The sequence below is a fragment of the Glycine max genome, chromosome 20 (genome assembly GCF_000004515.6).
Source record: "Glycine max cultivar Williams 82 chromosome 20, Glycine_max_v4.0, whole genome shotgun sequence".
NCBI classification, from domain to species: Eukaryota; Viridiplantae; Streptophyta; class Magnoliopsida; order Fabales; family Fabaceae; genus Glycine; species Glycine max.
Window position 1 is genome coordinate 38110812 of NC_038256.2, and position 14421 is coordinate 38125232.

A 14421-nucleotide genomic window follows, 5' to 3' on the forward strand; every position below is an offset into this window, starting at 1 on the left:
TAACTTTCTGTAATAAATTAAAATTAATTTATTTATGACTTAAAACTAAATTTTGAAGAAAATAAATAAAATATTTTTTATAAAACTTGAAGTGTATGATTTTTTTAATAAATTTCTCTATAAATATTTATAAGAGAAAAAAATAAGACAAAAAATATTTTTTTCTAGTAAGTTAAAATTAATTTATAGAAACTTTCTCATTTAACACAACCAAAAATTGATTTTAATTTATATATTACTAATTTTATAGAAAAACTTGTCCAATTACCAAAGAAAATTTTATATAGATAAAAATATCCTAAATCTTTTATTGTAACCTGAACTCCATCTCTTTTGACCAAATTTCTTACTCCCTCTATTTCTCTTCATTATACCGTGAATGACTTGATCATTTAATATCTCCTAACTGAAATTTTTGTATAATATAGTTTTCATTGTGTGTATTAAATCAATTTCGTAACTACCAACATTATTTTAGTTTGAGCATAATTATATTTGAATTTTTTTAAGGATGTGTTTGCGGGTATTTTTATAGTTGTAGTCTTCAAAAGTTTCACAAAATATAATAATTTTTTAGTTTTTAAAAATTAGTTTTAATTGGTTAAAAAAATTAGTTTTAATTTTCTTCATCTTCTAAAGTTTAGTTTCAAAATAAATTTATTTTAAAAGTTTTCTATGAATTTAAAATTAGTTTAGTGTGTTTATGTGATAACAATGGTAGCGGTGTCAAGACATAACAAAACAAACCTGTACTTGTGGACATGGCTTTGTTCCCTTCTTGACTTTTGACGGGTAATTCCTACTTTAATCAACTAAGAACATGGGTAATATCGGACTTTTCAAAATGAAAATGGAGACGGTAGGGATATATACCTAAAAAATCATGTCCTCGTATCCGGTACATATAATTACTAAAATAATCTTATTTTATTTAATTTTTTTAGCTTTCTTCAATTTTTTAATACTTTACTCTTGAATAAATAATATATGTAGTATTTTCAATTTTTAAAAAATTTAGTTTTTTTTTTCAATTTTTAATACTATACTCAATTTGACGATTAAAAATTATTACAAATTATGAAACCATGAGCACATTAAACAAAAATAAATCTAAAAGTAACTTTTTTAAAAATTTAATGATTAACAAAAATAATTACCCAAATTTAAAAGATTAAAAATATAATAGTAAAAACCATGATGACGATTACAATAATAAACTAATAATAAAAATGACAATAGTAATAATGATAATAATAACAATGATAAAAAAGTAACAAAGAGAAAAAATATATTAATTATTACAAGATAAATAAAAATAAATAGTTTTTTCTTGACTATTTTATATTTTGAATAAAAAAATTTGTCCTATAATTTGCGAAGTAAACAAATTGATATTTTGTCTTGTCCCTTTTTTATGTTATGTCATTTTTTTCTTAATTCAAGGTAAAACAATTATATTTATACTATTTGTTACAGATATTATTTTTATCTATTTGATACCATACTTTTTAACAAATAAAATATTATATTTATCTATTTAATCCTATTGTAACACTGCCCTAAGAAAAGCCTTAAATGTTTTCACAATATATCATTTTGGTCCCTTTTTCAATTTTTCATTAAAAATGTTAGTGTTTTGTTAAATTTTAACTTTCAAAATGATTTAATGTTACTTTTACTCTGTTACATTTCTCAATTGTTTCGCTTTGATATATTATGTTTTAAAAGTTTCATTTTGATCCTTTTTGTTTTTGAAATGTATAATTTTTGTTCTTTTGTTGAAGACAGCTCCTCCTCGGATCTTTCATGTTTATGTTTCCAATAGCATATATGTATGAAAGATATGGGTTTTTCGATGAATAATATAAGAATTTTTTATGGTTACAAGAATATTATGTGTTGATGTCGTTCGATCTATATGATGTTACATTTTTTATCTTTCTTGAGGTTGGAGGAGATGATTATTTTTTTAGTTGTTTAGTTTTTTAAAAATAAAAAAGATATTAGCAATTTTTAGTAGCTATTGTGTAAATTTAATTATTTTAAAAGACTTAATGTTACGTTTGATCTATTATATTTTTGATGTAATTTCACTCCCGAGAGTTTTAAAAGTTTCATTATGTTTCTTTATGTTTTAAAAATATATTATGTTGGTCCTTTTTTAAAATTTAAAAATTAATAAAACACTAATATCTTTTATGAAAAATTGAAAAAAGATAAAAATGATATATTTTAAAAACATAAAAGATTATAATAAAATTTTTAAAATTTAATGTATTAAAATGAAATAATTATGAAATATAATGGACTAAAAGTCACCTTAAGGAAGAAAAAAAATACTACCATACTTTTAAACAAAAAAATAAATGGTAAATAGTCATTTTCGTTAACAAACTCATCCCTGAAAGATTAAAATTCAAAATTTAGTCTTTAAAAGTGTAAAAAGTGCGACAAATTTATCCAACCGTTAATTTTCGTCCATATCATTAATAAAATAGTCTGCATGGTAGAGAGTATGGTGGGAATAGGCCAGGCTTTGAAAGACCTGAGCCTAGTATACAATGGATTTTTTAGGCTTGAGCCTGGCCTATAGCCTATCAAAGGCTTTTATTTTGGCTTGACCTGGTCTTTTTAAAAGTCTAGTGATAGATTTTTTAAAAGTCTTTTTCACTTTAAATATTTAATATCCCTTTGTTGTGGAGTAAGAACGTAATAGGAAAGTCAATACAAATAATGAGAAATATAAAGGGGCACATGACTCATACCTAAATTGTAATTAAAGTTTTACTTGATTATAGGAATAGAAGTTATAGAACAGTAATGTGTAATCAAAGTCTGATAGTTTCAAAAAAAAATTAATTGTATCCAAAAAATAATATATATATATATATATATATATATATATAGGCCAGCCTATCAGGCTTATAAGACTTTTTAATAAGTCTAAGCCTGGTCTATTTAATTTAATAGACTTTTAAAGAAGTCTGAGTCTAACATTTTAATTAAATAGGTTAGTTCAGACCATACTTTATGTAGGTCAGGTCGTAGGCCCCTGTAGACTGGCCTGACCTATTCCCACCCCTAGTAGAGAGAGACGAATTTGTCACAAAATTGATTGTCAACCTGGTTATACTTTATGTCACTAAGTTACCATTGTTGGACCTAAATGTTAGTAATTTTTTTGTTAGACGAAAATGTCAGTAAATTTTTTAGAGGAAAATGACAGTAATTGTCTTTTTACCAAAATATAAAATCTTAGTACGTTTCCATTAAACCCAAATATCAGTAAGTTATCATTATTGGACCAAAATTTCAATAATTTTTTCTTGTATCAAAATGTCATTAATTTTTTGTTAAACTTAAATATCATTATGTTTATATTGAACTAATTTATTAGACCTCAAATTTCATTTCATTTAAGGCTAAAATATAATTTTAGAATAAATTTTTTCCTTTTTATCGTAACAAACATAACATTACAATAATTACTTAAAAAAATATTTTGACAAACATAATTTAAAATAAACATAATAATAACCATAATATTAATTAACAACTATAATTTATCTGTCACGGTAGAAATTATCTAAAATAAATATTTTACTAATTTACCAAAATAAACATGATGACAGTGTATCAATCATTACAAATTTATCTAAATTATAATAATTAGTTACAATCTATATTTGTTTATTTATAGTATATTGTGACTAATTATTATAATTTGGATAAAATTACAATGATTGATATATTGTTACAATATTTATTTTGAATAATTTCTATTGTGATAGAAAAATGATGGATGCTAATTAATATTATGATTATTATTATTATGTTTGTTTTAAATTATGTTTGCCAAAATATTATTTAAGTGATTATTGTAATGTTGTGGTTATAACAATAAAAAAAGAGCAAAAATTTACTCTAAAATTATATTTTATTCTTAAATGAAATGGAATTTGGGACCTAACAAATTAGTACAATAAAAACATACTCATATTTAGATATAACAAAATTTTTTTGACATTTATACTCAATATAAAATTATCGACATTTTGATACAATGAAAATTATTGACATTTTGGTCCAATAATGATAACTTACTGACAACGTACTGACATTTTGATTAAAAAAAAATTACTAACATTTTCCTCAAAAATTATTTACATTTTCATCCAACAAAAAATTACTTACATTTAGGTCCAATAATAATAACTTAATGACATTTTATTCAATTTTTTTTAATAACTTAATGACATTTTATTCAATTTTTTTATCATAACCATGTTGACACTCAATTTTGTGACAAAAAATACGTTTTTATGTGTCACGTAAGATATTTTATTAATGATAACAAACGAAAATAAAGTTAACGATTGATATTTTTTATACTTTTAAAAATTAAATTTTAAATTTTAATCTTTTAAAACTAATTTATCAATAAATTAGATGTATGTCCAAATATAAAAATAACTATTTATCTTAAAATAAAATAAAATGAAACTTTACACTAAAAAGCATTGAAATTACGGACAAATCATTTATTTTATGTGATGTGGCCATTCAAAACAAAAGTCAAAAGAAGATAACCGTTAGGGATACAGTGTCCAGCGAGCGAACATCATTTGAAAAACTCATCATCTCCTTCCTTCAAATTCTGCATTCCACACACACTAACAACATCCTCCTCACCAAACCCTAACCACAATCATGCAAGACTTTTTGGGCTCCCTTCGCCGCTCCTTGGTTTTCCGCCCCGGCGGTGACGATTCACCTTTTGCCGGAATCGCCAACAAGCTCGGCTCCGCCATTCGCAAATCGCGAATCGCCCTCGAACCTCCTCCTCCGATACGGTGGCGCAAGGGCGAGTTGATCGGTTCCGGCGGCTTCGGTCACGTCTACATGGGAATGAACCTCGACTCCGGGGAGCTTATTGCCATCAAACAGGTCCATTTCTATTTCTATTTCCATTTCATCCCTTTAATTCTCTTCGATTGCATTATAATTGTTTGATTTCTTGCTTTCTGTTAGGTTTTAATTGCACCTGGTAGCGTATTCAAGGAGAATACACAGGTAAAAACGTGGTTTCGCTTCTACGTGATTAATTTTAGTACTATTATTGTGCTATAGCTTTGCATAGTTTAGCTTCGTGGAAGTGATATTAGAGTCCAGTTCATTGTGTGGAGTAAGTGATAATGCTATTTGTGTATCACTTTCCATCCTATGTGTTATGTGTAAAACAATATTACTCTTGTTTTGTGTAAGCTGGTTGATGTACTTCAACGTGATGATTGACGATGTGGAAAAAATCTCTTTCTGCCTCGTTGAGTTAGGCTAATATTCGGGAGCTCGAAGAAGAAATCAAGCTTCTCAAGAATCTTAAGCATCCAAATATTGTTGTGAGTATGAGAGTCAGAGTATTTTAATTGTTTGGTGTTTAATGATATAGTAAGTCATTTTCCCCATGTTTGCTTTGTTATTTATTTTTCATAGAGATACTTGGGAACCGCTAGAGAGGAGGACTCCTTAAATATTCTGCTGGAATTTGTACCTGGTGGATCTATCTCATCGCTCTTGGGGAAATTTGGATCCTTCCCTGAATCCGTAAGTGGTTGTTTCGTTTATTTCTTTATGAAGCACATAGAAACTTTAACACGTTCTGATTCTTTTGTTGCTCAATGTTCATTTTCTTTATCAGGTTATAAAAATGTATACAAAACAGCTTTTACTGGGCCTTGAATATCTTCACGATAACGGGATTATTCACAGGGATATAAAGGTATTGTGCATTTACTTTTATAAGATTTTCTGCCTTGGTGTTCGTCTCTATATCATGTTGATCAATGCTTTGCTGGATATAGGGTGCCAACATTCTAGTTGATAACAAAGGGTGCATTAAACTCACAGACTTTGGGGCATCCAAGAAAGTTGTTGAACTGGTATGATTGATGTTATTAGTTCATTATGATCTTACAAGCTTTTTGTGTAACTTGTTTTGGGCCATGGATTTATATAGGCTACCATCAACGGTGCAAAGTCAATGAAGGGCACACCACATTGGATGTCTCCTGAAGTTATTTTACAGACAGGACATACAATGTAAGTATGTGACTAACAGTAATAAAAATTGATCATAATGGCACAATCAAGTATTTTTGAAGGTTTATTTGTCATAATAAATGTTTCTATAAAAATATTTTTGTATGATATGGAGAGAAAGGAAAGATTTATCTGTTGTGACATGGAGTTATAGGGAAATTCTCATATTGTACAATTCATATTGAGGTGCACTGTTTTGTCACAGGAATTACAAACTTTAATTCAGTTATCAGGAAACTAGAAAGGTTATCATTTTTTAAGAGATAAGCTTGTCATTTTTTACTTCATTGAATTATTTGCTGAAACCTGTATAGTCCTCCTTGTAAAGCCACAAATATATTTTCAAAAGTTAGTCTATTATGGATTTATTTTCCTGGTTTGGTACAATCAATAATGTGTGGACCACATCTGGCTTCCTTTTTCTTATTAACATAACACATGAAAGATTTTCATTTATAGGCCTACCAGAAACATCAAAATAATTTACAGATCATACATAATAATTGAACAATAAAATAAAAGATATAGTAGTGATATTTAAGTGACCTTTATTTACATATTAAAATTAATAGAATAACATAACTTAGGATGAACAACGAAGGCATGTTTTGAGAACTTTGATGTGTACTATATTAAGTAGCCATATTGTTACACCTATCTTTGTTTTCATATTAATAAGACATTCATTTATTAATTTCTAATTATCTTAACTGATATTTCACATTACTTCTTCCTTTGAGATTTGCTATACTCTGATGTCCAATGGAATATTTCCTGTTCCAGAAGGTAGATACAGCCATACAGGCCTTAACTTGCTTCTTAATGTTCCATTCACTCTTCACTACGAACATCCGACTCCACTACCCTCCCCTAATCACCACATAACCTATTTAAGGATCTGCATTCTGGATTAAGCTTCTATATGTAATGGTTTGAGTTTTTTTAAATTGTTTGACTCATGAAGTATTGTTTTGAAGGGGTTTTTTTTTTTTTTTCATTTTGTTGGAAATGAATTTGAGAGAAAAAATCATTGGAGTTTTAAATTAAGAGAGTCAATTATGTCTTTCTTTCTTTAAGAAGCATGTAAATTTCAGCCATTGCCAAGGCATTCAAAAGGTCCAGTGAAAACCTGGTAAACAGATAAGATTCAACTTGTATGCCTATTTAAGCTTGTTTAAATTATGTGAGTTTCATTAAGCTTGTTTAAATTATGGAAAAATCTGAACTAAGAAACAAAGGGAATAATGTTTGATGATTTGTCATAAACTTTAGCATGAGCCTATTTTCTTCATTTCAGTCATTAGATTTGATTAGAGATATAAGCCATTCTTGGGACAGAATCTAACTCGTGATTTTTTAGCTCCACTGATATATGGAGTGTTGCATGCACTGTGATAGAGATGGCCACAGGAAAGCCTCCATGGAGTCAACAGTATCCCCAGGAGGTACATGAAAGCCTCACCTAACATAGTAATCTAATTTTACCGTTGATTTTCATCAGTTGATATCTGTGTGTGTGAGCGCATGATCATGTAATTGGTTCTTTGGCATGTTTTCAGTTTCACTTAAACTTCTCTTTTTCTTAGGTTTCAGCTCTTTTCTATATCGGGACAACTAAATCTCATCCACCCATACCTGAACATCTGTCTGCTGAGGCAAAGGACTTTTTGCTGAAATGCTTCCACAAGTAAATACATACAATGCTTTTATCATTTCTTTACAATGACTATTTTATTCTGATTTCTGACTACATTTGTTTTTGAAAAGGCCAGTGTACAGTACTTTTAGGTTGAGACTTGAGAGTGTTAATGAATGAGATAATTTGAGTTTTAATCACTATGCATCAATTTATGGTGACAGGGAACCAAATTTAAGGCCTTCTGCATCAGAATTGTTACAGGTATTTTGCAAATTCCCCCCCTCTTTTCCCAACTTATACGATAGTCAATTATGATCCCATACTAACAAGATTTGTAACTGAGAGAGAACTTGTGAACTCAGAGAGAAAGTAAAGCTCTCCTGATTTCGGTAACAATTGAACTGAATGAGTGATTACATATAGTTTTAGTTCAAATATCTATCAAGCCATCAATAACTGAAGTTAACTGAAAGGAAGAACAATTATAACTAATAGTTAAGCTAACAACTAACTAACTGTGAAACTCCCCCTCAAGTTGGAAGGTAAAGGTTCAGAATACCCAACTTGGATATGAGTTCATGAAATCAGGCACTAGGGAGGGCTTTTGTGAGGACATCTGCTAGCTGTTGTTGAGAAGGTAAGTATACAAGATTCAGAAATCCAGAAATGATATGGTGCTTGATAAAATGACAATCAATGTCTACATGTTTGGTTCTTTTGTTGGCAGTGGGATTAGTGGCAAGCTGTATTGCAGATTTATTCTCTCATAACACCATAATGGATGGTATGGAAATCTCAAATGAACGGTGGTTGTTAATCCAAAGTAGCTCACTGGTAAGCATGCAAGAGACCTGTACTCAGCCACTGCAGAAGATTTGGCTACTGTGGCCTGCTTCTTTGATTTCCAAGAAATAAAAGGACCTCTCAGGGACACACAGAACCATGTGGTCAACTTCCTTGTCACTTGGAAGCTACCCCAATCAGCATGTACATAAGCAGTGAGCTTGGTGGCGGACTGAGAAGGAAATAGAATGCATTGACCAGGAGAGGCTGTAAGATACTGTGAAATATGAAGCAGTGCTTGCAAATGTGGTGTTTGAGGTGCTGACATAAATTGGCTAAGTTTGTTCACAGCAAAAAGATGATATCTGGCGTTAGGACTGTCAACTGTGAGATACAATAGTTGATTAAGTAGCCTACCTGTGCACCCCCTTGAGTTTAAGGTTGGGATCCATGGGTAGGCTTGCAGGCTAGCAGATGTAAAATCAGTTTCTTCTAGTAGCTGAATGGTGCATTTTTGTTGGCAATTTCTAAACCATGGAAGAATTTGAGATCACCCAACATCTTCCACTTAAAAGTGTTTTGGAGCATGGTGGTGGTTTGGGAGATTAGTAAAGCATTGGGGTTGGCAATGATGATTCCATCTACATATAGTAGAATTACTATGTTCTAACTTGATCTTGTAGTGAATGAGTGATCTGCACTAGATTGAATGAAACCTGAGCTGGCGATGGCATGGGAGAACTTTTGGAACCATTGTTTTGATGCTTGTTGGAGACCATAAACAAATTTGTTGAGCTTGCAAGCTAGGTTCTCCCCCTTAGTATGCTACCCAAGAGGGAGTTCCATATGCACCTCTTCAAAGAGAACACCATTTAGAAACCCATTGATGATGTCAAGTTGCAACTTGGACCAATTTTTCTGAGCTGCAATGGAGAGTGAAATTCTAGCAGTGGTTAACTCACTGGTGAGAAGATTTCCAAAAAGTCCAATACCTGCTTGCTGTGTGTAGCCTTTAGCTACTAAATGGGCCTTATGCCTATCAATACTTCCATCTGCCTTAAACTTAGTGTTGAGTATTCATCGATAACCTATTTTCTCCTTCATATGCTCTAAATACCATATCAAGGTTTGCAATCAAGAGAAAACTCATGAACTTAGAGAGAAAGTGAAGCTCTTGTTAATAGACTTCAGTAAAAATGAACTGGTTTTGATTTAAATATACATCAAACCACCAACAACTGAAGTTAACAGAAAGGTAGAACAGTTATAAATTACAACTAAGCTAACAACTAACTGTGAAACATACATTTGAATTTGTTTGACTTAGTTTTTCCTTTGTAGTGATTCTGCCTTATTTATTATCTGCAGCATCCATTCATCACCTGCAACTATCATGGATCTTATTCAATATTACGCAGTTCAATCAGGGTTAGTATCCACATTGCGAGTATATATGATGCAAGCATAACTTCTCTTGCTTTTTATGAACTATTTATTTTTCCTAAGTCAGGACTCTTGCAATAAGATGGCAACATATGGAATGAACTCTAGAAACTTGTAAGTATATCTTCTGTTGTTTGTGAAACTTCTCATGGGTATGGAGCATCAACTAGGAATACCATATTGGTTGTGCAGCTTGGATTCTGTCCAGGGATCAACTTGCACGGGCTTAAAGGATGTTTGTCAGATAGATAGCATACAATTCTCAACTGTGTATCATAAAGCAGATTCCTACCAGAGAGCAAGCAACAATGATGATGACATGTGTGAGATGGATGAAGATGACTTTTTCATTGATTCATCAGTAAAATCGAAATCTCTATTGGCTTCTGATGATATGAAGGTGCCAAGTTTGTTTTCTGTTTGTCCACTGTTTCCGATGTTTCATTTCATGATTAGTAATTTTTTAACACTGAGCTGATATATTTGCTGGAATAGAGTTTCAATCCTATGTGCAAACCTTTGGATGACCGGCCTTGCAATTTTGATGAAACCCAATATTTGGAGAAAAACAGACCAAACTTGCCATTTTCAAGTGAGGCTCTAGGAACTGAAGATGATGATGAAGTTACTGAGTCTAAAATTAGAGACTTCCTGGATGCTAAGGTTATATTTTAATATGAGACCATATGTCTGTTGACTTTCAATATAGCATTATTCAATGGCTGTTACCTTTTTATTTTTGTTTACCTTTTTGTTTAAATCTAGCACCGTTAAAATTAGAAACATTTTTTTAATGAATTACGTTAGGCCCTTGAACTGAAGAAGCTCCAAACACCTCTTTATGAAGAATTCCGTAGCATATCAAATGCAGCCATTGCTCCAGCTCCCATCAAAGTTGCCAAGAGTAAAGTTATGTCAGATGTCTCAAATGTAACATCATCAATAGGCAGGTCAGCTAGTCAGGCTTGGAGACGATTCTCAATGGTTGGCAGTGCTAATGTTGCAAGCCCTGGTGGGAGTCATACCAAATACCGATCAAAGCTTAGTGGTGCTCACTGTCGACCTTTGCAGGAAATTCAACCATCTGATCTTAATCAATCAAAGGAGACTCTTCATAATGCTGAGCTGGAATCATCTAGTGTAAGGTATGTATCTGGTGCTTGATAATGGCTGCAATTTTATTTATTCTACCGGTGTACAGAAATTGAAGACTAAAAATATTTTCATTTGCAGCTCAAGCTTCTCTGAGAGGCAAAGGAAATGGAAGGAAGAATTGGTTGAAGAGCTTGAATGGAAGCGAGGCAAGTTTTCTCTTTTCTCTGGCAATTATAAAATGCAGTTTACTTTTTTTTTTCTCTCTCTTTTGAAGGATGAGAACTGGTGTATTTTTCCATTTTAGAATATAGTCTTAGGGGTTAACAGATACCAGGTCCCCATGATTATAAAATGTTTATGGTATGGATATACTAAAGTCATTTTGAAAGAGTATAGATTCCTTTCCTGCTATTTGGTCAGCTGCAAGATGAGCTAGTAAACCCTGCACTCTATCTCTTAGCAAAGAGAACGGGCAGACATTGCCACAGAACTTGGAAACGTCCATAACAAGATGGACTTGGACTTGGCCCCATAGATCTCTCATTGAGAGTTTAAGGACCTTTATCTTCTAGCCTAAAGGTTGGTCCAAACACAGTTTCAGTTTAAATTAGCAAGAGACGCCTAGAGTACAAAGTTTAGAAAATTTTGTACAATTAAACTTGATGGAAAATATTAGAGGACATAAATAGAAATATTCATGTTCCTTAGTAACCAACCCATCTGCAGGAGTGCAGGTTGCAGTTTGGAACTGATTACATTTTAGGTATATAGTTCTCCTAGATGTGCATAACACCAATTGGAGGTGGTCACTTGCCCGAGCCTTCCAACTTGTTATGAGAGAGTTTTTACAAATTAACTTATGCATAAACTAATTTGAGTTTATGGAGAAGTTCATTTCATTTTTTTCTTCTTATTTTCTTTTACTAAAAGTGTTTATGGATTAACTTACTCAAATAGGTCTTAAATGGATCTCTAATTATTAATACAACATTTGTTCAGCATTTATCTTTTTTTGCCTAGTTACTAGCTATTATTCACTTCAATTTTACACTTTTAGCAATTACTCCTAAAGTTTTACGTTTTTAAATTACCCATCTGAACCTTAAGCATTTAGCTGTAACTATTATCATCATGAATGGATCTCTAATTGCTAATACAGCAGTTTTTCAGCATTTATCCTTTTTATGTCATGTTACAAATTATTCACTTCAATTTTACTCTTTTAGCAAATTACTCATAAAGTTTTACTTTTGTAAATTACCCATCTGAACTTTAAGCACTTTAGCTGTATACTATTTTCATCAATCTTAGCAAAACATGTCATTATCTTTAGTTTTTCTTCTAAAAAAATGCTTCCCTTGTATGAGTCTTGGTAATTTGCCAAAAGTTGGGAAAGAGTTTCGATGAATAAATGATAAAAGTTGACGCAAGTAAATTGCCAAAATTAAAACTTTAGCAGGTAATTTGCCAAAAGTCTAAAGGTTAAAGTAGGTACCTTATTTATTGCTAGAAAAGAATCGTCTGGGCTGATTTTCTTTCCTTAGATTTGCTAGAAAATCAAATCCAGATATTCTATTTGAAACGCAACATGCAAGGAAAATGTTTGTACATTAAAGTTTGATGACATGACGTTTTACCTTGAATTTTATGCTGGGTAAAATTAATTTTAAACTATTTCTGAATTTAAATCTTTTCTTAATTTATTCCCTTTATTGCTTTTGTTTTGGTCTAGATATGCCCCTATATATTTTTGTTAGTTATATGAATTTTAAAATATGAATATTTTTTAGAAACATGACAGTAGTAAAGTATGTTTCAGAGATGATGCGTCAGGCCGGAATTGGAGGGAAGATAACATCTCCAAAGGATCGTAAATTTTATGGAGACTGATGGATCCACCCTTTGCTTTTCCAGGCTACTGATTTATTCATCTTGGCATTGTCCTGCAGGGAGAAGAAAGTGTTTTTCCTTGGGAGAAGTCATGTAATCTTGCAATGTCATCAAATTAGATGTTGCAACAAAGAGTAGGAAATATTGGTTCAGCAGAAAAATGAAAAATTAGCAGTATATTGATTTCCTTCTCTTTGAATGTTTTGTCAATTCAATGTAATATAGCGGGGGATATGCATATAGTGTACTGAGTTGTGTATTATGTATAAAAAATATTCTCTTAATGGAAAGAAGCAAAGAAAATTTAACCGAGTACAAATTTGAGTATAAAATAATGTTTGTGTGCTTGCCATTATTTAATTTATTTTGGCTGGATAAACACTTTTGAGGATCGTGATTATAAAGGTTAGTATATTAGTAATTACTATTTAACAGGTGTTTTGACTTGCAAAATAACAGAAGCTGTGGGTATTCTTTTTCTTCCCCTGTAAAACAAAAACAAGACTACCACTCTATCCTGTGTTTTAATAAATTATTATAAGATGCATTCTTTAGGTCTTTGTCATAACCAAACCCTTTTCGCCTTATAATAATGCTTGATAGAGTGATAGTGTGAGGTGGGATCGAAACCCTTAAAACACGAAGAGATAGGGATGTCACCACGTTTAAATTCAACTCAGGACTTTGAATGCAATTGATTCAAGTCCCTATTAGTGCATGTGCATCTATGATGCACATTTGAATGGCCAAAAGCCATATCCCTGTGAATCATATGGAAACCACTGTCAACAGACAAAAATCAGAGGAAAAAATTCCTTGACTCCTGCTAGTCGTTAAGCAGGGAAAGGGGGAGTTGAATGTAGATATGTGCCTTTAGTTCACGTGTAAAAAACAAAGGAATGTCATTTAATTGAAAATCAAATTTGGACTTTTGGTTTCAATTGAATGAAGGTTAAAAATCACATGGAAACAGAGAAAAATTACTTCCCGACACCATAGTTATTTCCATTTATTGTGAGGCAAAAAAACGTGAGAATGTGCTACACACGTCTTTGACTTAGAAGAGACTTTTATTTACAAGGAAATTATTTTTGTGGGTAACGAAGGAGCTAGGGGCTGCTTGACTTTTGAATTGCCATGTTACTACTTGCGGCTTATCCTTTGATTTGTCTATGTGCCTCCCAAATTAAGCACAGTTTATGTTATTGGACCCTGCTTGCATTCATTTTCCATGGAAAAAAATCACAATAAGTTCTTTTTGTTCCCGTGAAATTATGGTGGGGATCTTTTGGGATCTATAAATCCCGTTTCACATTGGTCGTGGAGGTAAAAAAAATAGCAAAAGATGCACTTTTTCCTTGATATTTTTCAATTACACTGTTTTGATCAAAGTTTTCAGCAGGACCCCCCCCCAAAACAAGGGAAGCAGATGATTGAAAAGAAAATATTTGGGAACGAGGGGCTGAATTTTG

General features: G+C 31.4%; 1 protein-coding gene across 1 annotated transcript; it reads left to right on the forward strand.

Annotated features, from left to right (window-relative positions):
- The first annotated feature begins 4606 nt into the window (after nt 1-4606).
- LOC100795863 (mitogen-activated protein kinase kinase kinase NPK1) lies at nt 4607-13283 on the forward strand. Its single transcript, XM_006605977.4, has 17 exons — nt 4607-4947; nt 5032-5073; nt 5334-5399; nt 5494-5604; nt 5699-5779; nt 5862-5939; nt 6017-6099; nt 7460-7544; nt 7686-7786; nt 7960-7999; nt 9890-9949; nt 10032-10078; nt 10157-10364; nt 10460-10627; nt 10772-11109; nt 11198-11265; nt 12879-13283. The coding sequence occupies exons 1-17, from the start codon at nt 4711-4713 to the stop codon at nt 12947-12949; spliced, it is 1884 nt and encodes a 627-aa protein (XP_006606040.1). The 5' UTR covers nt 4607-4710; the 3' UTR covers nt 12950-13283.
- The last annotated feature ends 1138 nt before the right edge of the window (nt 13284-14421 follow it).